Below are 23,551 nucleotides of genomic sequence, written 5' to 3'. Positions count from 1 at the left end.
ATATTATGCGTCTGAGCTAAGTACAATTTATAGGAAATGGAAAACGCGGAAAAATGAAAATTTCGCGATTCCGATTTTTCCTGCACATTCCTCCGTGAATCCTAAGATAGGTTCTGGAGACAGAATTCCAAAACTCAAAAGAGGTTTCTTGGAATTAAGGTAGACAATCCAAAGTCGGTGTAAATCTATTTTACCCGAAAAACTACTTTTTGCAGTGAATGTCGGATGGGAAAACTTCTTTCTGAAGAAAGATTGGAAGCCTCGAAAGAAATGGGTGTACGCGTGTGGAATCTTCGTTTGAAGCTCCGAATAGAAAAAGTCTTCATCAACCGTTTGTCCTAGGTTTCTTGAGCTATCAGGGTTTTAGTTTCGGCAAACCTCAGAGAACTAGAATCGGACGTTCGTACATTCCAGGGTTTCGTGTCGAAACACTCGCAAGGGAAAGGAATAAGAGAAATTCTTATAATCCTCTGAATATTTTTGAATTCCGCTTCTACAGTGCTTTTAGAGCGGAATAACCTTTTACTAACGCATTTCGCCCTAAGGCGGAAGTGAATAAAGCTCGTGCTATAACCTATAGCGACTATAGAACTATTCTTAACCATTTCTTGGACTTTCTTCTTCATAACGCTAATCCAAACATTAAACACAAGTCAAGTCCCCCTCGCGCTTACACAAAATCCTATGCGTGATTGGAAATTAATTATTTATTTAATTCTAAAATCCTGGGTCTTACATATGCTTGCATTGAGGCTTCTGAGTTCTGATCATCATCCATTTCATCAGTATGCTTGCATAATTAGTAGCATTAAGCGCCTTCTCCGCCGGAGTTGAGTTGTCCGCTGTCATCATTTGCTTCGCGAGGGAAACATTGTTGCCGATTACTTGGCCAAGCTTGGATCATCTACTACGAGTGTTATATGTGTTTGGGATTCTCCCATGGCTGGTGTCACGTCCTTGCTGGACGCTGATGCCCTTGGTGTTGCATTCTTAAGGCAGTAGTTTCTCTTTTTGTTCGTTTTTCCTTTCTTTGCTTCTCTTATCGAAAAATGTGAGGAACTAAAATATTTTTTTCCGAAGATATCACAATATGTAGTCATGATACTAATCTCTCGAGGTTCTGATATCACATTAAGTGAGTATGCATCTCCCAACAAATATTTCTCCATACGCACAAATCGAACCCTAAACTAAATCCTTACTTTAAGGAGCCTAACTATCTACCAATTGGGTTACACCTTGTTTTGAGAAACTATTATTTATATTAGTAATATATATTTTTAATTACAAGTATATGCAAACAATAATTTTCAAAACTGTCAAAAAACAAAAATTTTCAAAGAAATAAAAAACCAAAAATGAAAAATAAAACCCACACAACCACGAGCTCTGGATTTGGCACCCCAGGGCTTAGAAATGGCACCCCAGATTTTTTAAAAAATGCCAGAACTACCCTTTCGGACACCGGGTATCCGTAACACTTCGGAATCCAAAGTTTCGAATAATACCTTGTTGAATCTGACACTTAAACGACAGACATAATTCGGAAACGTACAATCCGAAGTACTTCGGATTCGTACAATCCGAAGTACTTCGGATTCGTTGAATCCGAAAACCTGTCGCACACTGCCACCTTTTGAGCACCATTACTCCTCCACCACCAACTCCATCACCATTACTCATCCACCACCAACCCCATCACCACCCCCCCATTACAATCAGATTCAAAAAACTCCACCACCACCACTCTTCCTCTTCTTCCTCCACGTTTGTTTTCCTCCCCCTCACCACCATCTCCTTCCAAGTTCCACTTGCTCCACCCTCAACCACCATCTCCTTCCAAGTTCCACCTTGCTACCAAGTTCCTTCTGGTAAGTTTCATTTCTCTCCCCCTTCATATCCTGCTTTACTTATCATTGTAGTTACATTTCATTGTTGTTTGTTGGAAGTTCGTTTTGCACCACCATTGTTTGCTTGTATTCTGATGCTGTCGAGCTTGATACGGATTGTCTGTATCCGAACGAATTCGGATTGTCTTTATCCGAACGAGTTCGGATTGTCTGTATCCGAACGAGTTCGGAATCCCAATGTCCGAAGTAGTTAACCAGTTGCAGTTTGTTACATGCAGGCTGAATGACTGAACCGTACCTATATGAAGAAGATTTACTGGTTGATGCCGCATGCGATGCCGCATGCGGTTCTGGGAATGTTGAGCCTCCTAGCAATATCATTCCGTGGGTGCCCCCTCGTATAAGCGTGGACGCCACACATTTATTTACAACTGACCAGGTATTCATTGAATAATTTTTGTTGGAACATACTACTATGTATTTGGAAAATGATGTGATGATCATTGAATAATTAGTGATGGTTGGTAGGATGTTTTATTTCTAAAGCAATATGTTATCATTGAACAGATATTTGATACTCGTGATGAGCTTGAACAATGGGCTAAGAATGTTGGAAAGGCGAATGGTTATGTGTTGGTGATTGCAAGGTCTGACTATGCTATAAGTGGAGGAAAGGTATTTGTTACTATTAAGTGTGCGAAGCATGGTATTTACAGGCCATACAAGGACCCGAATACATTCAAGTACAAAAAGACCGCATCACAAAAGACTGATTGTAAGTTTAATCTCAAAGGACGACCTACGAAGGGTGATAGAATGTGGTGGCTGAAAGTGATGGATGGTAAACACAACCATGAACCAGCTAAATCACTAGTTGGACACCCCTACGTTGGTCGACTAACAGAGGAAGAGAAGGGGCTTGTGGGCACCATGACTAGTACTTGGACTCCACCGAGACAAATACTAGCGGCATTGAAGGAAAACAATCCAAGTAACTTGACTACAATCACTCAAGTTTACAGTTGCAACAAAAGGTTTAAAAAAGAGGAGAGGGGACCATTGACAGAAATGCAACATTTGATGAAGAAGTTGGTAGAAGCCAAGTATGTTCACTTTGAAAGGCAACAAGCTGATTCAAGTGAGATTAGGGATCTCTTTTGGGCTCATCCTGATGCGGTCAGACTCTTCAACACATTCCCTCATGTGGTCATCATGGATTGCACGTACAAGACAAACAGATATCAGATCCCCTTGCTTGAAATGGTTGGTCTCACTTCTACGGGGTTGACTTTCTCCATAGCATTTTGCTACATAGTTAGGGAGCACACAATTGACTATGTTTGGGCCTTGGAGTGCATGAAGTCTCTTATTGCCGATAATGCCAGATTACCTCAAGTGATTGTGACTGACAGAGATTTGGCTTTACTGAGTGCTGTTAAGCAATGTCTTCCCAATTGTACCAATTTATTATGCCGGTTCCACATAAACAAGAATGTGGAGGCAAAGTGCAAAGTGTTGATTGGCACGGATGATTTTGCCCTTTCAGTGATGGAGAACTGGAAATGCCTGATTTATGCTGAAACAGTGGAACAATTTGATGAGGAATGGAAGGAAATGTGTGTCATGTGTAAGGACTTCCCAGATTTCATATCCTACATTTCTACTACATGGTTAAAGCACAAGGAGAAATTTGTGAGTGCGTGGACCAATTCTGTGTTGCATTTTGGAACTACAACGAGTAACAGGTACAATGCACACTTTATTGGTTGTGATCTTTCATTTCATAGTCTTGCTTTATTAGCAGAAATTGATAGAGTATGATCTTTTGTATGCAGGGCTGAAAGTGCACACTCAACCTTGAAGAGGATGCTGAAAGACGGCAGAGGTGACTTGTGCGCCTCGTGGGATGCAGTGGATAGGTTGACCACTGTACGACACAATGAAATCAAGGCATCATTTGAGCGCAGTATCAACCTTGTAGAACATCGTTTCAAGTCGCCCATGTATACAAATATCAGGGGATTTGTGTCCAGAAAGGCCATGCAACTCATGGAAGATGAACAGAACAGAGTGATGCGTGATGGTTGTGGATGCGCATTCCAAGTTACCCATGGGCTTCCTTGTGCGTGTGCACTTCATAGTTATGATAGAATTCCGTATGAGGCAATCCATACTTTCTGGAAGATACTTGGTTGGGACCATGTACCCATTGGGAGTCAAGCCTCAAACCAAGGAGACCTCAAGTCAGAGATTGATGGCTTGACCGCTTATTTCAACACTTTGGATGTTGCGGGCCAAAGTATGCTAAGGAGGAAGGTAAAAGAGCTATATTGTCCTTCTAGTAGTTCACTGTGTCCTCCTCAAGTGAAGATAAAGCCCAAGCGCTCGTCCAAGGCTATGGAGAGTAAACCACCTAGTCAACAAAAACCATCCTTACAACGTGATCCTTGTTATTGGGAACATGTTAACAATAGCCTCAAGCCAACACCTAACAAAGTCTCTTGTCCTCGAAGCAAGAAGTCTAAGAAGAGCAAGCAGTCCTCCACCAGCATATACTTGGATGATTTGCCATCTTTCTTCCATCAATATATAGAAAAAGTCATAGATGTTATTGCAGATGGTAATTGTGGTTATAGATCAGTTGCTGCATTGTTCAGACCCGACATAGGTCAAGACGGTTGGGCTTTGATTAGGGAAGAGTTGCTTGTAGAACTCTCAAAGAATACCGCTTACTATAGCAACATATTTGGTTATGAGAGGGTTCAGTCTCTACAAAATCGTCTCATCCTTCCGATTGGTACAATTGCAACGGAAGACAAGTGGATGTCTCTACCGGAGATGGGGTACCTCATTGCTACGAGGTTGCAAGTTGTCTTCATCTCCATTTCACTAAAAGGTTGTTACACTTATCTGCCATTGAGAGGAGGCGCCCCACCGGAAGTACATCCCGTTATAGCAGTTGGTCACGTCACCAACCACTTTGTTCAGGTATAACTTTTATGAAGTACCTTACACTCGCTTGTCACGTTAAATTAGTATACTTTGTACTCAGCCACTTTGTTCTTATCTAACTTTATTGCTATACTCTCAAATGTAGCTAAAGCTTAAGCCGGGACATCCTATGCCAACAATAGCTCCCCAATGGCCGTTTTTGGCCAAAGAACCCACCGACCAATGGATCTTCCCGTATGCGGCGCGTTTGGCTACATTTACGGCAGAATTGAATGCTTGGATTGATCCTACGGGTGGTCCTCAAGAGAATGTCTTTATAGACCTTGGAGAAGATTGAGACTAGGATTGATGTTTGTAGCAATGACATATGTACAACTAATTAGAAGTTCAAAGTATTATGATGTAGTATTAAACTATTTCTCATGTGCATTTTATCTGTTTCTGCCCTGCAATGTAGCTGGTTATGAGAACTTGTGATTCTGCCTGCATTGTTTCTGGTACTGTCATTTTAACTGGTTAAGCAAATTTCGGAACTTTGGTTTCCGAAGTACTTCGGAACTACGGAGTCCGAAATCTTTCGGACGACTCCTTTCCATTTCCGTGTCATATACTTAAATTTGGCACCCCCAAGTTTAAACAATCTTCGACATTTAGGTTTCCGAGACAGTTCGGATTTATAGGATCCGAACAACTTCGGAATCTGGGGATCCGAACGTTAATTTTTTTTCTCATTTTAATTTTAAGTCTCTCCATCACTATCCACAACCAACCACAACCAACCTCATTACTCTCATCCAACCACAGCCAACCTAATTACTATCAACCACCAACAACAACCAACCCCATTACTCCTTCATCTATAAATTTGCTTGATTTAAGCTTTCTTGTATTCATCCTCTCCTTTCATTCTTTCAACGAAACCTTCAAAATCAAAATGGAACAAGATTTGCCCACCTTCATCCGCCCTTGCAAACTCCGAGGCAACTCTTCTGCAAGTTCTCGTCCTCTCATTCCCGGCCCTGCTGGTGTTGTCCAGGCCGCCATGATTCAACGCAGCTCCACCACCGACGGACACCTCATTCCAACCCAACAATTTGTTAGGCGCGTCGTCGAAGACGGTCACGACACTGATCCCGATTTTCACTCCAATGCTTGGCTTTCAGCCCTGCAATTAGGCGGATCTGCAACTCCTCTGGGTTCAATCACTCACCATCTAGAAAGGGTCGATCTCATCGTCGCAGTTATCAAATCATGCACGCCAAACGGATTCGGCGATGTGTCAGTTACCCTGAAGGTATTTCCATCTTCCGCGTTCTTTTTCATCAATGTCATGGTATTTAAATGTCCTCTGTCAATGCCATATGGGTTTGAGTTGCAGGATCCTACGGGCACTGTCGGTGCTAGTGTCCATCACAAGGTTTTCACTGAAAGCGAATTCGCGAAGGACATAAATGTTGGATCTGTTATGCTTATCCAGAAGGTTTATTATTTCTAACCGACTTGACTATTGTTTCTACTTCTTTAGACAAGTTGAACATTATTTCTTCCTTTTTTGCTTTTAGGTAGCTGTGTTTTCTCCTAGAAAATCTAATTGTTACCTGAACATAACATTGCCCAACATAGTTAAGGTATGGAAATCTTTTTTACACATATATAATTAAAATAAAAGTGACTGTGGATTTTTACACATCTCAATTTTCGTTTATGTGAATTTTCACAGGTATTCTCCAGTGACTGTGGACCTCCATCTGAAACATTCACCGACATTACAGAAGATTGATTAATGTTATTTGGCTAATTTTGAATTATTTGCAACTTTAAAAAATCCTTGACCTGGATTATGTAGGCTATGTTGCGTCCCTTGAATTATGTACGTTATTTTGCTTCAATTGGATTATGTGCGTTATTTCACTTCCCATTGGATTTTGTTTGTTATTTTACCTGATTTAAAAAGAGATAAAAATGTAATCAAATCAAGTAAAGCGTGATAATGTGAAATCCAAACTAATAATGCGATAAAAGTACAGACCGATAATAAAGCGTGTATAAACTAATAATGCGATAAAAGTACACATAATAATAATGTCACTGCCCCCTGCCCCTACGACCCACCCTACCCCTACGACCTCTGCCTCCGCCTCTGCCACCTCCTCTATCTCCGCCTCCTCCTCTGCCTCGACCTCTGCCTCCTCGTACACCAACGAAAGTGACGCCCTGGGTCCTGCTCAAGTCTCTGATGACAGTGAGGCACTTCTCTAATAAAGTGCGGGAGCGTGTATCTCTAGGGGGACCGTCGTCGACCTCAAGTCCCTGCTCTAGCAAATCAACGGCCCGACGCAAAGAAGCCTGAAAATAAATCAATATACATGTTAGTAAACCGCATACACAAAACCACAAATGCATAAAGAAAATTAAGTTCACACTTACCACAGCACTGAGATCGGCCCTACTCTCATCCGGGATGATGAACCGGTGAGATACACCGGTGTACCAGTCCAGGTAATCATCTACTGCCGCTCCATCCACTATACTAGGGACCCCCCCTGGAATCAAGTGTGGCTCATAATCCTGGTATGCTGCATCAACGACCTCCGCAGCAGAACTCATGCCCATCACAACAGATGGGTGTCGCGGGATAGGCTGCACGTACCCAAACTGCCGCATCACACGCTCAGGAAGATGAGGTCGCACGGCCGTCCGGATGGGAGTCCGGATGTAGCCTGAGTATAAAGCTCGGACGTCCAGCTCTCTGTGACTCCTGTGCTCCTCATACGGTGTCCATATGACGTCCTCTGCCGTCATCTCATCGAAGAGAACTCGCCTCTCCATCAGTCCAGCATGCCCAGCCCGGGACTCCATCCACCTGCACGCTCTGGGCTGGTCCTCCGTGTACTCGGGGACCTCAATCCGCTGAATAATGGTGGGTGGGAAGTGCTCAAACACCCAAGCTACCAGGAGGGAAGAACAACCGCTCATCTGCTTGGTCTTCCTCCGTGAGGCATGACCAAGTGCATCATACAGTGTAGCTAGTGCAATGGCGCCCCACGCATACTCTGACACCCGATCAAGGTGCTGCAGCATGCCGATCCAATGGACAGAAGTGTAGTGTCCTCCACTCTTGTTCGCAAACAAGGTCGAGCCGAGGAGGTGAAGTAGCCACATCCGTGCTGCATGGTCATGCCGATGCTCTAAAGTACAACAAAGAAACCATTAATCATTTAATTCACATATAATAGTTGCAAATAAATTAAGTATACAGTACAACTAACCAGCAAGAGCCCTAGTGTAAAGAGTCTGCAAGAACCCGAATCGCAAGCCAATGGTCTTCACCGCCTTAAACTCCATGATGTAGTCCGTGGCTACCCCTCCTAAGAGCAGAACACAGGTCTCCGCTGCCTGTTCTCTGCTGGCCTGTCCGGGAGTATAAAACCTATCACCCATCGGCAAATGAAGTATAGATGACACGTCATCCAGGGTGATGGTCATCTCCCCGAATGGCATGTGGAAGCTGCTGGTATCCTCATGCCATCTCTCGACGAGGGCAGATAGAAGGGGTGTGTCTATCTCCAGATAGGTGCAACTGAAGAGCGGATAGAGTCCGGTCCCCTCCACACGCTGACGAACAGCGCTCATATCGTCTCCCTCGCCCTCACATGTCAGCTTTGCCAGCTTCATCCCAGCGCTGGCAAACTTCAACACACCTCTATCGGGGTAACGCGGGTCGGTGCCTATAATATGATGCCACAGACACGGCGCAACGTGATGTGGGTAACGGACCAACAGTGACAGATCATCAGGCCCCCCTGGAAACGGTGCCTCTGTCTGGACTGGCACCTCATCCCGTCGTGCTCCAGCATCACCCTCAAGCTCCACACCAACCTCAGGCTCCACATCAACCTGAAGCTCCACATCAACCTCATGCTCCACATCAACCTCATGCTCACTCTCTGCCGAACTCTGAGGAGTCATCTGACGAGAAGGCGGAGAAGGCTCGGGAGTCGTCTGACGAGAAGGCGGAGAAGGCGGAGAAGGCTCGGGAGTCGTCTGACGAGAAGGCTCAGGAATCATCTCACAAGGGTCTCGACGCTCCTCATTTGATGTCCCACCAACATCCTGGTCCTCACCAAATCTGCCTCTGACTCTACGAAAAGAAGCATGCAGCCGTCTGTGGCGATCCTCAACATCATCCGGGGCTGTGTGGCGATCCTCAACATCCTCCGTGGCATCATGGGAGCTCCCAGCAACATGTGATTTCCTGCGCCCTTGGCTCTTCCTCTTAGCCATCTATTAAAAAATAATACTCATCAGATAATTGTAAAAGTACCAATTGATGAGCTTTATAACTGAATATTCATGCAATCAGCTGAAAGCTAGAAGAAACTTAATATTCAAGAGGCTACATATATCAACCAAGACAGGTTATTTACCTCTGATAAAATGAACAGTGATTTCTGTTTGTTCTTTGATCCCAACTCTAATCTTTTCAACAGTTTCCTGATCAATAAACCAGTATATGTAAATAAAAAGAATGTCTAACATACTTGATCAATAAGCATGTCTAGCCTATTTATGTACGGAAAAGAATAAACCAGTATATGTAAATGCTACTCAACTTGAAGAGAGTTTTCTAAGAATGAAAACTGAAAGTACAGAGGGCAAAACATGTATCAAGTATGTTGAGGATGTTTAGATCAACTTTTCTTTAAACAAAATTGATTATCAAAGGGAAAAGAAACAAAAGTGTTCTGGTTACATCTCATTCAGCAAAAAGCACACAGCTGCATGAGTAGCAAGGCCAGTGTTTCTATTCAAATTAAAAAGCAGAAACTAAGATTATCAATAAACCAGTATATGTAAACCAGTATATGTAAATGCTATATGTAAACCAGTATATGTAAATAAAAAGAATGTCTAACATACTTGATCAATAAGCATGTCTAGCCTATTTATGTACGGAAAAGAATAAACCAGTATATGTAAATGTTACTCAACTTGAAGAGAGTTTTCTAAGAATGAAAACTGAAAGTACAGAGGGCAAAACATGTATCAAGTATGTTGAGGATGTTTAGATCAACTTTTCTTTAAACAAAATTGATTATCAAAGGGAAAAGAAACAAAAGTGTTCTGGTTACATCTCATTCAGCAAAAAGCACACAGCTGCATGAGTAGCAAGGCCAGTGTTTCTATTCAAATTAAAAAGCAGAAACTAAGATTATCAATAAACCAGTATATGTAAACCAGTATATGTAAATGCTATATGTAAACCAGTATATGTAAATAAAAAGAATGTCTAACATACTTGATCAATAAGCATGTCTAGCATATTTATGTACTGAAAAGAATAAACCAGTATATGTAAATGCTACTCAACTTGAAGAGAGTTTTCTAAGAATGAAAACTGAAAGTACAGAGGGCAAAACATGTATCAAGTATGTTGAGGATGTTTAGATCAACTTTTCTTTAAACAAAATTGATTATCAAAGGGAAAAAGAAACAAAAGTGTTCTGGTTGAGCATCTCATTCAGCAAAAAGCACACAACTGCATGAGTAGCAAGGCCAGCAAAAAGCACACAAGTAGAAACTAAGATTATCAACTTAAGGGTTGAGTACAAGCAAATAGGGAAACTAGAATCTTATCTAATTAAAAAGATCCTATATCTAATAAGATAAGAAACAATCATGTCTTATCTGTTAAAGAAAAACATTCAAATCATTACTAATAAAAATATAATAATTCCTAACTAATAAAGATATAAAAATAAAAATTGAAATATGCTAAATTAACCTAACTAATCAAATCTGCCTGAAATCAGCATCCATATCAGGTTCCTAATTTTCTTTGTTGTTTACAATGACAGGGATGCATATGGTATATCAACAAGAAGGGATAAAATTATAGCACTGGTTATGATAATAGCATCTGTAGTGACAAGTGTGATTGCCATTTCCACCAACATATACAATGCTTTTAGCAGCAAGTCATAAAGTTAGTACTCTCATAGCATGTTTAGATAACTTCTCTTTTCTCTCCTCAGAAGTGAATTAATTCTGGCAATATAAATGAATGTAAAATATAAACATGTTGGCACAATGTTAAATATGACTTAACAAAAGTTAACTGATGAAAAAGCCAATCCAAAATAACTAAACTAAAAAATTATCAAAGATAGAGCATAAGTGTGTTTTCATAGTTCTGTACAGAAACACTATGGGAATTGGTTGGGACCAATATGATCTGCATGCCACAACGATTAGAGGTGTTCATTTATCAGGGTAGAGTAAGGGCTGTTTGTCCTAGTTAAGAGTATCAAGTATTGGATTAGCCTTACTTGGTTGAGTATCTCATTCAACATATTAAGCACCAAAATCAACATATTTAAGTAAAACATACAAAAGCCACTAGTGTCCATTGTTTTACTATATGAAGATCAGGATCAGAAGATAAGAAATACTTACAGGTAGCACAGTGAATCACTTCTAGCACAATCAAGGCACAATCAAGGCAGAAAGCATGCTCCCTTGGCTCTGCATGAACATGAAGAAGTTAATTTACAGTAAACCAACATCAACAAGAGCTTCAATCAGACATCTTCAAGAATGAGATACTAAAACCGCACAATTGTTCAAGCTGCACCCAACAATTTCACCCAACAAATCGCACCCAACAATTTCAACAATACCGCACAATCCACAAATCACTAAAACCCTAATACACAAAATACCAAACCGCACCCAAAAATTTCAAGAGCAACAATTCGAATCCGTAACCCTAACAGCAACAACAAGATGACGAAGATATGAAGGCCCTTACCTCTATTGCGGGCGGAATTCTACTTCCAGTAGTTGACGAAGAAGATGATGAAGAGCGATGAAGGGAGAGCTCTGATGAAGGCTGTGAAGGTTTGGAGGGCTTCGGAAATGGAAGTTCAAGAAGAAATTCGGAATGAAATGGGAAATGAGCGAGCTTTCGAGCCCGTGTTTTGAATTAATACAACAGCCTTCGGAACGTTACCCTCCGAAGCATATCGGAATCTCAAAATCAGAAAGACTTCGGAAATGGATATTCCGAAATAAAACACGGAGGGGCATAATAGTATTTCCCCACTTTTAAGTGGGGTGGCATTTCTAAGCCCTGGGGTGCCAAATCCAGGGCTCCACAACCACACGGAAGTGCAAAGAGGCAGTAGCTAAAGCTAAAGCCAAAGCCAAAGCCTTTATTATTCCAAACACCAAACTCTACTCTCTCTCTCTCTCCCCTCTGTTCCATTTGATGATTCATTTCAAAACCCTAATTCTCTGTGTTACCACTTTCCATTGCTGGCTCAATCTCTCTTTTTTAATCAAATTATGAGCATTGATTAACTTGTGGTATTTTGTTCATATCCATTTTATTTTTTTTCTGAAAAATTGTTCTCATCAAAATATTTGATCAAATTTCTATGTCTGTAATATTTTTATTTTTTTATTTTTTTTGAAACTTTTGGGATGCCACAGAACTAGAGAATCTCTTGAATTTCCTGAAATTTTTTTGTTAAAAATCTTCACTTTGGAGCATAAGTGTTACAAATTGTGTTGAAGAATTTTGTGGGGTGGCTTTGATTTTCCATGGCTGCGGTTGCTGACATTTCCGCCGCTGATGCCAACAAAATGGACTCAAAACCAAAGCCAGAATCAGAATTCACTGTGCAGAAGCTGGTTGACATGTTCACAAAGCTGAATCCTTTGGCCAAGGAGTTTTTTCCTTCATCATATTCTCTCCACAATCTTGATGATCATCATCGCCATCAGGGCTATAATAATCAGCTCACACCTACCCATTTTCTGGTCAACACTACTAAGCCATCAGCTAATGACAATTACCTTAACAATCGAAGGGTATCATTGTTTTGTCTTTGATCTCTCAATTATACAATTACAGATAGCTTTCTTGTAATTCTTATTAATATTTTTTTTTGAGTGCTACTTTAGTGAATAGGTTTTGCTTAACTCTTCCATTCTCAGCTGGATTGTGCTTGTGCTGGAAAATCTGGATTTTTTTTAATTTTTTTTTGGGTTGCACATTGTCTTATATGAAATTTTATTACTTGATTGAAAATTGTCCTGTAACATTTTTTATTCTTAGTGGTAAAGATAATATTTTTAATCAATCCAGTGAAAGAAAGCACAAGGGAAAGCAAGCAGCAAGAACTGTTAACCCAGAGAGAGAGAAAAATAGTACAAATGGAAAAACCCAGCGGCACAACCACCACCTTAAAGAAATTGCACCATAGCAAAATGTAAATCTAGTCTTAAAACAAAATCCAAGTATTCAGTGAAGTGGCAAGTTTTTTGTCCATAAATTGTAAATTGGCATGAGTTGAATTGAGTCTAGTATTTGATCATACTTAGATGCATCCTATATGGGTTTTATTTTTCGTATTTTATGGGGATTACGCTCATGGTTTTAAATTAGGTTTTTGACCTTCAATTGTAGTATGGCAGGTCTTCACAACCTCATCATGACTGCAATTGTGGCCTCACTTTGCCAGTAATTTTCTACAATTTAGCAATCATAAAGCAACTGTAACAGCAATTCAATTAGTTAGCATGCTGTTAGTGGTCATGTGAGTTAGTTGAGCCTCGGTTCGCCTAGAGGCTCAGTTGCATATGAGAAGCTTGTATCATACTCATTTCTCTGTTGAATAGAAATGATCTCTTTGATCATTCTGCATATTCTTCTCTGGGTTGACACCATTACATCTTGTGGTTATTTTGTTTTCATGGGGAAAGATATTTTTCTCCTTTCCATCAACATTACACTTTAGGAGATATTTCAAATTTTTTTGTCGGTAACTGCAACTTTTGGCTTTACCATATGTTACTCCTGTCATTTGTCTCATTGCCTGATTATCTTCAAATTGATTATATGGCATTTTTCATGCTACGGTGAGCCTAGAACTATATTCGTTGAAGATTGCAGTTTTTGTTGAAATTATAATGATGTCATTGAGGCAGCACCATATGTCTAAGTTAATCTTGCTGTCATATTTCTTTTTGTATTTGCTGAAAATTTACACTTCTCTCATCTTGCAGAGAAGAAACAGTTTTAACCAAGGGAAGAGAAGGTTGAATGGAAGATCACTAAAGGCTCAGAGAGAAGATAGCATTAGAAGAACAGTGTATGTTTCTGATATTGATCAGCATGTAAGTAAAGTGGGAATGGCAGGGATAATTTTTTTATCTTTATTCAGTTTGTTTTATGTTCCATTCTGATTGTACAAAACCAAATTATTTGAACAGTCTTTTGTCTTGTTGTAGGTTACCGAGGAACGGCTTGCCGCCTTATTCACTGGCTGCGGACAAGTAAGTTATGAGTTTTTTTTTTGATAGCTTGATTAGTCATTTTTATTTCTTTCAGTTTACAATTAGGTAAAAATGATTTTATTGCTTAATAGTTTTTAACTCAGGTATCAAATTGAAGTATTGATTTTTCGTAGAAAGTTTTTGTTTTATTGTTTTCACTATATTCTTTTATGTGGTTCTATGTCTATTATGACCTAGCTTTATTAGCTTATATTTTTCCACTTGTTGCTGGAATTTACCCCTCCAAGTGTACCATATGCCAAACATTGCTGACTTGCCCCTATTCTGATACATACTTCGCTTCGTGGAATTTTCGCGCTTTAAATATCCACACAGTTGGCTCATTTTTCCTCGTAATGTAGGATGCTGATCAGGCCCATTACATGATATGAACTGTACACTCCATTTTATGCATGATATGCATGCTGATCAGGCCCACTATTTCTGGTTTATATTTATGCTTATCATTTGTTTTGTTAATCTGTGTTAGTTATGTGGTTTTGGTCATTATTACTTCTACAATTTTATTAATTTAAACCCATTGAGTTCTTAATCTGATATAAAGATTGTAAGGCTGATTTGGAGTTCATGCCTATGGAACATGCATCTCAGAGTTCTTCCGAAAATATTTCATTGTGCAAAATAATTTCCTTGATATTTAAATAATTGGTGAAATCAGCTGTTGTAAATGGGACAGGTATGCATTCATTGACAATATATATGTGATATTAGCTAGAAGTCTCAAATCCTTACCAAAACAAATAAATGCATATCTGTTCATCTGAAGGAATCTTTGTTAATTCATTGCTTTCATCGACCTTATCTTAGCATCATCCCTTTTGAGTTTGTCCTCATATAATGTTCTTTATTTAGCATGTAAAATTCCAGCACATGGATGATGGTTTGGGTTAAAAGGTAGAGGAAGATTGAAGAAAATATTTGTCTGTGGTAGGCCCCAGTTTCTTGTTCTATATTAGTCAATGGTGCACCATAGCATAGCCATATTGTCATTGCTTTGCTTTGCACAGCCTGGCTGTGGCAGAAATTGTGTCGCATTGCTTTGTTTTGGAGAAGTAATTGTGGCCTGAGGTAGGCTGATTGTTGACAAATTGTGGCCATCACGGCCACTATGGTTTACTTTTTAGGCTATTGAATCCCTGTTCGGCCCCAATGTTGTTTGACTTGTATTCAGATATTTAAGGTGATTTTGAAATATCATCTGTTTTCCCCTTCAGAATGAAAATAGTGTTTAGATCTTGTCGTTGTTTGAAGAATGATGCTCTCTTTTCTTTCGCACCATCTGTCTACGGCTGGTAATACACTTTTTTGTTAAAATCTTGCTTTTCTAGCAGCCCAACATATTTTCTGGAAGCCCTTTAACCTCTGTTCTGTCGCTCCTTCTTCCAGCTCTATGCTCAATTCATATTCCAGATCTATCTTTTTTAAATATAAATTTTTTCCATGATTCCATCATGTGTTTCTGTTTTCTATGAGACACAGCCTATCTGTCCTCTATTCTGTTTCTTTTCGGCTGTTGATTATATATTCCAGCCTAGCCATTGCGTCATTTGTCACAATCAGCTTAACAAAGAACTTCGGCCTCAGCTTCAGTCTCTTCTCATTGTTACTAACTTTCTAATTATGCCTTTAGACTGGTGGTGATTTTGTGTCTAAACTATGAATTCTGATATTTAATAATGATATGTATTTTGTTTTTACTAATTTTTTTATTATTATTTTGAGCATTTATATGTGTGGTATCAATTACAAAACCTTTTCTTTATCTTTGGCAGCAATCCCACTATCTGCTATCCCACTATGAAAGTTAAAGGGTTGGCCGTTCCACATTTCTATTCTAGATTGACCAACTATGTCTAACTCCATCATATGGGACTAGGCTTGATTATTTTAGTTGGTCATCACTTAAATGGATTCCATCTTTCTTATATAATTACTGCCACTGGCTAACATAGTAACATCATGGTAATTTTTAATTGTAAATGTCTTCTCTCTGACATTTTATGAATCAAAGTGTTCACTGTAATAGCAGTACTGCAGTAGTGACTAGTGACTTGGTAGAATTAAATAGAAATATGAATGTGCTTACTGACATAATATCTGATGCATTTATTGGTACGCTAGTACGGTGATTCCTTCCCCTTGCTGAATATCTAGTATTTAAATTTGAAAGATAAATATTTTATCATAATTATCGCCCTATTTAGTTATTGTAACATTTATTGCATTATTTGATCTGTGAAGGTAATTGATTGCCGAATTTGTGGTGATCCACATTCAGTTCTTCGTTTTGCTTTTGTCGAGTTTGCAGATGAACGTAAGTTTTTGTTTCTTTCCAACTCTACCAAAAGAGTATGCACACACAATTTTTTCAACCCATTTGATACTTGTTCATGGAATTGTGTCAACAGATGGTGCTAGGGCAGCTTTAAATCTTGGTGGCACTGTGCTCGGATACTATCCAGTGAGGGTCCTTCCTTCAAAAACTGCTATCCTTCCCGTGAATCCTACATTCCTCCCTAGGGTATGAAAGCTTTCTGCTCCTTGCTATACTTACCCATAGTTAGATTGAAAGTAAAGTCAAATTTTTTTTTCTTTTCTAAATTCATAGATTAACCCTCTTGCTTGTGATAAGACTATGACAATTTATTTGACTGATCTTTGGTGTTAAGCTGATGCCTTTCTGTACATTACACCGATAGTTGCTCAGTGCTGTTGAAAAAAGTAAATCAGAACATTTCATGTTTACCATCTACGTTTTGTTTTGAAGCACAATTTATCCTATCTTCTAGTCCTCCTTTCATGTTTGATTTGTCTGTTTCCGATATTTTTTTCCTAATATAAAAAGGCTGTACTTTATTGATAACTATGCTTTGCTTTGTGTATGTGTTATTTGAGGCGTAAGTGACTGTTCAAATGTCTAGTCTATTAATTTTTTTCCTTGCTACATGCAGTCGGATGATGAGCGGGAAATGTGTTCCAGGACTGTCTATTGTACAAATATTGATAAAAAGGTATATGTTTTTTTTTTGGAGAATTACAAAATAATTATTTATGGTAAAAGTATTTGTCAAATAACCAATTACCCCAAAAGCTTCAGCTATTGGGTAAGGACCACATGAATGGTTTTATATTGTATTTCTAACACCCCCCCTCACGCAGAGCCCACTAGTGTTTGAAGTGTGAATAATGCACAAGTCCCACCTACTATGTGCTGAATCTTTTTTATTAGAGTAATTGGGGGGGAGGGGGGGGGGGAGGAGGATCGAACTCTAGACCACTTGGTCACATCAAATAACCAATTATCCCCAAAGCTTAAGCTATTGGGTAAGGGACACATGAATCGTTTAATATTATATTTCTAACAGTATTTTTAGTTAGGGAACATTAGCCACTGAACCGATTAACAAGATTCAATGAGTATATCACTTGAATTAATTAACCATTTTTAATGTGTTTACCAGGATAATTATAACATAATGCATATATGATTGGCATAGATGAATATCAGGTTTATATGTCTTGAGGCATTGTTAACTCTCTCCATTATGTGTGTAGATTTCTCAAGCTGAAGTGAAGAATTTTTTTGAATCAGCTTGTGGTGAGGTCAGAGATCTTGTTTCATGCTATTTGCTGGCAAATATTTATTTGAGAAGTTAAATATTGGTTGACATGGCCTTTCTATTGCACAGGTTACACGCTTGAGGCTTTTGGGGGATCATGTGCATTCAACTCGAATTGCTTTTGTGGAATTTGCATTGGTAAGTCTTGAATATGTCAATGCTTTATAAGCTAGCTGCAATACATTTCATATTTGTAAGGATAACTGGATCGTGAACAAGTTATTCAGCCTATCTTGATTATTTTATGGAATCTATATGCATCTATGTGCTTTTTGTTCTTCTTGTCAATGGCAACTATTGTACGATTTTGTTTTTTTACTGTTTTTTCTTTTCTTCTGATACTTGAACGAAATGAATCATTAGGATTCTTTGTTTTTTTCTTTAAATTATCTCTATGGACACAACACATGCTCTGCTTTTTGGGCCCTATTGTCTTGTCCAGTGGTTAATTCCTTTTGAAGTTCACACCTGTATTAATATCGTCTTGTCCACTTGTTAATTCCTTTTGAAGTTCGCACCTGTATTAGTATCGAAGTTCTCACAAAGTGCATTTGTATTATCTATTTTTTATTAAAATTTACTTAGTAACTGAGTTGTTAATTTACCACCCTCAGGGGTAGTTTATGTCCAACCAACATAGCGGTTATTAGTGTCTTTCAAAAAAGTGGATGGAGGTGAGGAGTTTTAACAAAGATCCTTCTTTTGGTTAAAAAATTGAGCTGAGGGAGTGAAAAATGAGGGGTTAAAAATATCTCCTCAACGAGTTTTGTATCCCTCCTAAAGGTAATCTTTTTTAGGCGGACAGGGGCTGGGGGTAAATATTTTTGGTCCTCCCGTTGTACCGAACACTCGGTACTCCCCTTATATAAAATCAGCGTAATAGTGAGTTTTTATAATTTATATTTTTTTTAAATGTTAAAAGTATGAATAACTAACCATACATGGGTAGGTGTCATAGCACAACTCACAATACGAACGGGAGAAGTACTCACCACTTAGTACCACAGGGGTACTATAGATTTTTCGGTGGAGGGGAGGAAGAGGGCTTAAAACATGTTGATAGTGTTGACTAAAATATTCGTTTTATTTTTAATTTCAAAACTGTCCTGACATACTTTGTCTGTAATAATCCTCTTATAAATGCTACTTGTTTCTCCAACATCACTCCAAGACATAGTAGTCAATGTTTCTTTTGTTTTCTTTCTCCCACCTATTGGATTACTTATTTCCCCCTTTTCCTTTCACGTCAAATGCAGGGTTATTTTTCTCCCCTCCCCTCCCCTTCAGCCAAACCATACAAGGATTTTTATCTTCTCATTTACTCATTTTCCCTTCCTCTTTTGAACCAAACAGTTGTTAGTTTGAGCACAGGATGGATAAGTAAGAGTTCACTGACATCCTGACTTGTTCTTTGTAGTTGTTAACTAATTGGATCTTCACATATCTTGATGATGTTCCTGAGTATAAGGATGCTTGAATGAAATTCTTTTATTTTCATAAATTGTTGAAAATTTTGGCCAACTATGGAATCATCAAAGTTTTGTCTCTCAAAATTACCATAAGAATGTTTACATTTTGCTTGATTTGAAGATTTTAATGACTTCATTTGTGATGTGCTTACTGGCATGAATTTGTTAACTTGCACAAGAGAGTCGTTATGTTGTTGACTGGCTATTTCTTTCTTATTGAGTAGGCAGAAAGTGCTATCGTTGCGCTTAATTGTAGTGGGATGCTCTTGGGAACCCAGCCTGTCAGGTGTGATGCCTTTATTGGGAGGAAAAATGCAAACAACACTCAAACACTATCTAACACAGTCTATTTATTGGTTGAAATTCATGTGGGGTTTTGGATTATCGTTAGAAAGTTTGGAAGTGGAAGAGTAACACATCCTGAAGCATGTTTTGTTGAAGTAGCAAGTTGCTACTTGAACAATGCCTCATGATGTGTTATATTTCTGTTTTCATAGGTAAACCAAACATACTCTAAAATGTGGGACCCGCATACATTTCAACTGATAAATGAGAGTGTTGGGGTCAGTGTTGCTAGCACGCGACTTAGCTGGAGTTGTTTTTGTAATGCAAGTCTCAACTGAAGTCAGTTTGGTAATATTTGCTTTTCCTTATTTTGTAGGGTAAGTCCATCAAAGACTCCAGTGAGGCCAAGGGTCACTCGGCCAACGTCACATTGACATGAGAAGGTTATTTGGTCAACTTTCCAGTTGAGACTTGTGTGGAAGGGGTGGTGAAACTTCCCTTTTTTTTCAGTATTTCCATCTTTTGTCACAACAGTTACACTTCGTTGCCAGAGAGAGCCTAAATGTTCAGCTCTAATTAAACTTTCTAGCGACCATATTTTATCTTAAAATGTTTTACTATGTCTACATTGAAGTGGCCTAGTTTCAGTCATTGTTATTTGGACAGAGCATTCATCATACTTTTCTTAGATTAGAGATGAAAAAAACTTAGATACAGTATTATGGGTAGTGGGTATTGTTTCTGCTGTTTCCTAATGAAAAGTTTAGTCACTCACTTTATTAATATGGTAATTACCTCCATTTTCACTTTTTTAACCCACTTGTCATGTTGTGATGGGATAACAGTAAAAACAGCTCTCATGAAACTGTGCCTAAGTTTTGTCCATTAAAGATTTGGTTATGTGTGGAAAAAACCTGTAGAAGCACTGGTAAGGAGGGTTGACTAGATGGATGATAGCCTAATATTTGGGTGTGAAGGGGATCATGAAAAACTATTTACGAAATGATTAAGAGAGATTTACAGCTAAATGGTTTATCTTTGAAATTATTACATGACAGAGTATTATATAGCATATTATTTGATTCATGTAGCCAAGCTCATCTAGTGGTAAAATGCTTGGTTGTTGTGGGAAAATGTTTGTTATTGAATTTCTAATGCCATTAGGGTCATGTGTTGGTGTGGATTTAGTTTGTTAGCATCTGAATAGGGTAGCCATATAATCTAGTGAAGAAATACAATTTTGAGTTTTGAGTCCTCAAACTGGAAAGCTAGGTATAGATTGAAGCAAGAAACGGGATATAGCAAGCTAGGTATGGTTGTGTTGCTGACTTGCTGCCACATTCTCAGTTGGTTATTTGGAACAATCTCAGTTGGTTTATTTTTTGCTTCCTGTAATAATAATTCAGCTCCTGTATAGACCTTTGTACTCATTATTGAGAATTGGATACATCTATGGAGAATTGACTGCACTGGTGAAAACACTGATTATAGAACTAAGGTGTTTTTGCTACATAATGAGAAGAAAAGTGGACAGAGGAAAGGTCCCCTACAGAATGTGCATAAATATCCGATATAACACCTTTTATCAATTTTATATTTTATGTTAAGCATCAATCCTTTTGTGATATCTATCCTGACACAGTCCTTTTTTATTTCCACTCAAGCATGGAATAGATTCTAATCTCTAGATGCTTTTGATAAACGCCAGGAATGTAAAAGATAATGGGCTGTTAAATGAAAAATCACATGTAAGGTTCTTTCGGTGACATTCTTATCTAATTAATTTGAGAAAAGAGTATGCTTTGTTTGGTTTATTAGATTAGATTAGCTGGGAAAAATCAGAATGCAAAACACATAAAGAGAGAATGCTTTGTGTGGTTTATTAGATCAGCTGGGTAAAATTAGATTGCAAAACACTGGATAAGTCTGAGGTCTCACTATTGCTTTGTTTGATTTAGGAGATACAAGACATATAAAGAGAAGAGAAATGAATATTGGGAAAATTGAGAGAAATAGAGTAGAATGAGGTTGTTTGATAAGAAAAGAGATAGAAGAGAAAGAAAGTAGCGAGTCAAGAAAAAATACATTTTTACCCAAATAAAATGCAACCAATGAAAAAGCAGGTTTAATATTGGAAAAAGTGAGAACAAGACATGATTTGACAATTTATTCCCATTTTGAGAAGATTTAAAAACACATGTAGGTTTCACATGGAATTGTCTTTCTTCCCTCCTTCTCCATTACACCAAACTCTCTAATTCTCTTTTCTCTCTCCATCTACTCAAATCATTCTCAACCAAACGGTGTGTAAAGCTAACTAGGTTATTTTTCAGGGACTTAATGTTATTTTTTGGTTATAGAGGAAAATTAATCGAAGAACAAACACTACACTAAGGCGTCAAGATACAATGACGCAAAAGTAAAAGAAGAGGGAGATTTTCAGACACGTCGTTCAGAGCCAAGATGAGAAGCTCCTCGTGCCATACAATCAATTACGTTGTTATTCTCGCGCAACTTACCCTGTGCTATTATTCACGAGATTCCAGCTCACATCAGCTGTAATATAGACACACGATGATGATGTGACAGCTCATGAACCACAACACTCACCGGCACCAAGTAATGAAGAAGCACCAAGATACTTCCACCACGCTAAAACATCAAGAAGACCATTATAAAGAACATAGTTCTACTGCCACTGACTGTCCCCTAACATGCGTTCATTCCTCCAACGCCAAGAAAGGCATTCCATATAGAGAACAAAAAAATAAGGGGAGAGAGTCACCTTGACAGGTGTGCTTTTGCGGGGAAAACGAAGGAAGCTTTGAACCATTCCAAACAATAGAAATAGAGGTTGATTGGACACCCCACATGATCAAGTTCACAATAGGAGGAGGAAAGCCAAAGTAATGCAAGGTAGCAAGGAGGAAATCCCAACTGACTTCGTCATAAGCCTTCTCCAAATCAATTATGAACACCACCAACCCACTGAGGAAAACCGCATGGACACAAAAGGGAGGGGGCTGGATTGTTTCTTTGAAATTCAATCGCGATTAACTAGATCTCCCATGGTTTCTACTAATCGCTTTAGCGATATACATCGTCTATTAGAACAAAGGGCGGACATTAGAAATGATTAAGAGGGCAACGAACAATGCACTCACACATGTTATCCTAGTTAACCCCAAAGCAAAGGGCTACGTCTTGTTTTTTGTAATCACCAAGATTTTCACTAAGACATCCAAGTATCAAGAACTTCTCCTCACACGTATTCTTTTCCAAGCCTTTCCAGCCACTCACCAGTATTCTTAGGACTTATTCTTACATGTATTATTGTACAAGCCTCATCAATCTTTCCAAAGACTTTTCTTGGGTTACATGAGGTTCAGTATATGCATACTGAAAAGATGCTTACAAATCTTCTACAAAGGAATTCATCTCTAAGAGTTGTATAGGGGGAGCTTATTGATTCAAGGTGCTCTCAATCCTAATCTATATGACTTGGTCAAATTTTCGACTAGATATGAAAGTATTTTGATCTGAATCACTCTTTCCTTTTCTCTCTCTAAGGCTTAGAACTTATATCTTTTCATTTAAGTCTTTTCTTTCTTCTCTTTTACTCTTTCATTTTGTTAGAGGTCTTTAAGTACATATTCGCATTGACATTGAACCTCTATTCTCGAGAGTTGTATGATCAATCTACATGATTTTTTCTTGATGATCATTTTGAGCTCATGTAGTCTCACGTAGCTTGCGCACTATCTCATGACTTGTATGATCGCCCCTTCAGCTTGTGCACTATGTGTCTCTCACAGTTTGAATGCTCTCTCTCACATCTTGTGTGCTCTGTCACACTTCAGCCACACCGCTTTTCTTTTCTCATCTTCTGATTTATATTGTATCTTAAACATATGACTGTTGTGAAGCTTGATCCTTTTCTGGATAGCCTGTAGATGGTCGGTCTTCTAGTATACGCTAGAGAGTAGACGAGGAAAAGATTAGTTCTGACCAC

General features: G+C 38.7%; 4 protein-coding genes across 5 annotated transcripts; 3 read left to right on the top strand and 1 right to left on the bottom strand.

Moving 5' to 3' along the window:
- Nucleotides 1-1,392: 1,392 nt before the first annotated feature.
- Nucleotides 1,393-5,289, top strand: LOC130743733 (protein FAR1-RELATED SEQUENCE 5-like). Its single transcript, XM_057595961.1, has 5 exons — nt 1,393-1,871; nt 2,115-2,289; nt 2,418-3,595; nt 3,686-4,838; nt 4,948-5,289. The coding sequence occupies exons 2-5, from the start codon at nt 2,134-2,136 to the stop codon at nt 5,137-5,139; spliced, it is 2,679 nt and encodes an 892-aa protein (XP_057451944.1). The 5' UTR covers nt 1,393-1,871; nt 2,115-2,133; the 3' UTR covers nt 5,140-5,289.
- A 167-nt stretch (nt 5,290-5,456) lies between these two features.
- LOC130749068 (uncharacterized) lies at nt 5,457-6,944 on the top strand. 2 transcript variants are annotated; one of them, XM_057602352.1, is made up of 4 exons: nt 5,457-6,096; nt 6,181-6,282; nt 6,365-6,430; nt 6,523-6,944. In XM_057602352.1, exons 1-4 carry the CDS (start codon nt 5,737-5,739, stop codon nt 6,580-6,582), a joined length of 588 nt encoding a protein of 195 aa, XP_057458335.1. In that variant the 5' UTR covers nt 5,457-5,736; the 3' UTR covers nt 6,583-6,944. The 2 variants fall into 2 exon arrangements, with proteins under 2 accessions (XP_057458335.1, XP_057458334.1); XM_057602351.1 differs by having other exon boundaries at nt 5,457-6,282.
- LOC130743732 (protein MAIN-LIKE 2-like) lies at nt 6,888-10,747 on the bottom strand. Its single transcript, XM_057595960.1, has 8 exons — nt 10,653-10,747; nt 9,935-9,985; nt 9,723-9,744; nt 9,556-9,629; nt 9,230-9,296; nt 8,072-9,086; nt 7,230-7,990; nt 6,888-7,148 (listed from the first exon to the last, which is right to left on the bottom strand). The coding sequence occupies exons 1-8, from the start codon at nt 10,745-10,747 to the stop codon at nt 6,888-6,890; spliced, it is 2,346 nt and encodes a 781-aa protein (XP_057451943.1).
- A 1,249-nt stretch (nt 10,748-11,996) lies between these two features.
- LOC130745431 (polyadenylate-binding protein-interacting protein 9-like) lies at nt 11,997-20,333 on the top strand. The gene is made up of 11 exons (XM_057597667.1): nt 11,997-12,170; nt 12,297-12,677; nt 13,875-13,985; nt 14,100-14,144; nt 16,407-16,479; nt 16,574-16,686; nt 17,117-17,176; nt 17,721-17,768; nt 17,855-17,923; nt 19,479-19,540; nt 19,916-20,333. The coding sequence occupies exons 2-11, from the start codon at nt 12,408-12,410 to the stop codon at nt 19,971-19,973; spliced, it is 909 nt and encodes a 302-aa protein (XP_057453650.1). The 5' UTR covers nt 11,997-12,170; nt 12,297-12,407; the 3' UTR covers nt 19,974-20,333.
- The last annotated feature ends 3,218 nt before the right edge of the window (nt 20,334-23,551 follow it).

This window comes from Lotus japonicus, chromosome 3, assembly GCF_012489685.1.
Source record: "Lotus japonicus ecotype B-129 chromosome 3, LjGifu_v1.2".
Taxonomy (NCBI): domain Eukaryota; kingdom Viridiplantae; phylum Streptophyta; class Magnoliopsida; order Fabales; family Fabaceae; genus Lotus; species Lotus japonicus.
The sequence above is the reverse complement of the archived record's forward strand: the minus strand, read 5'-3'. Positions and strand labels throughout refer to the sequence as shown.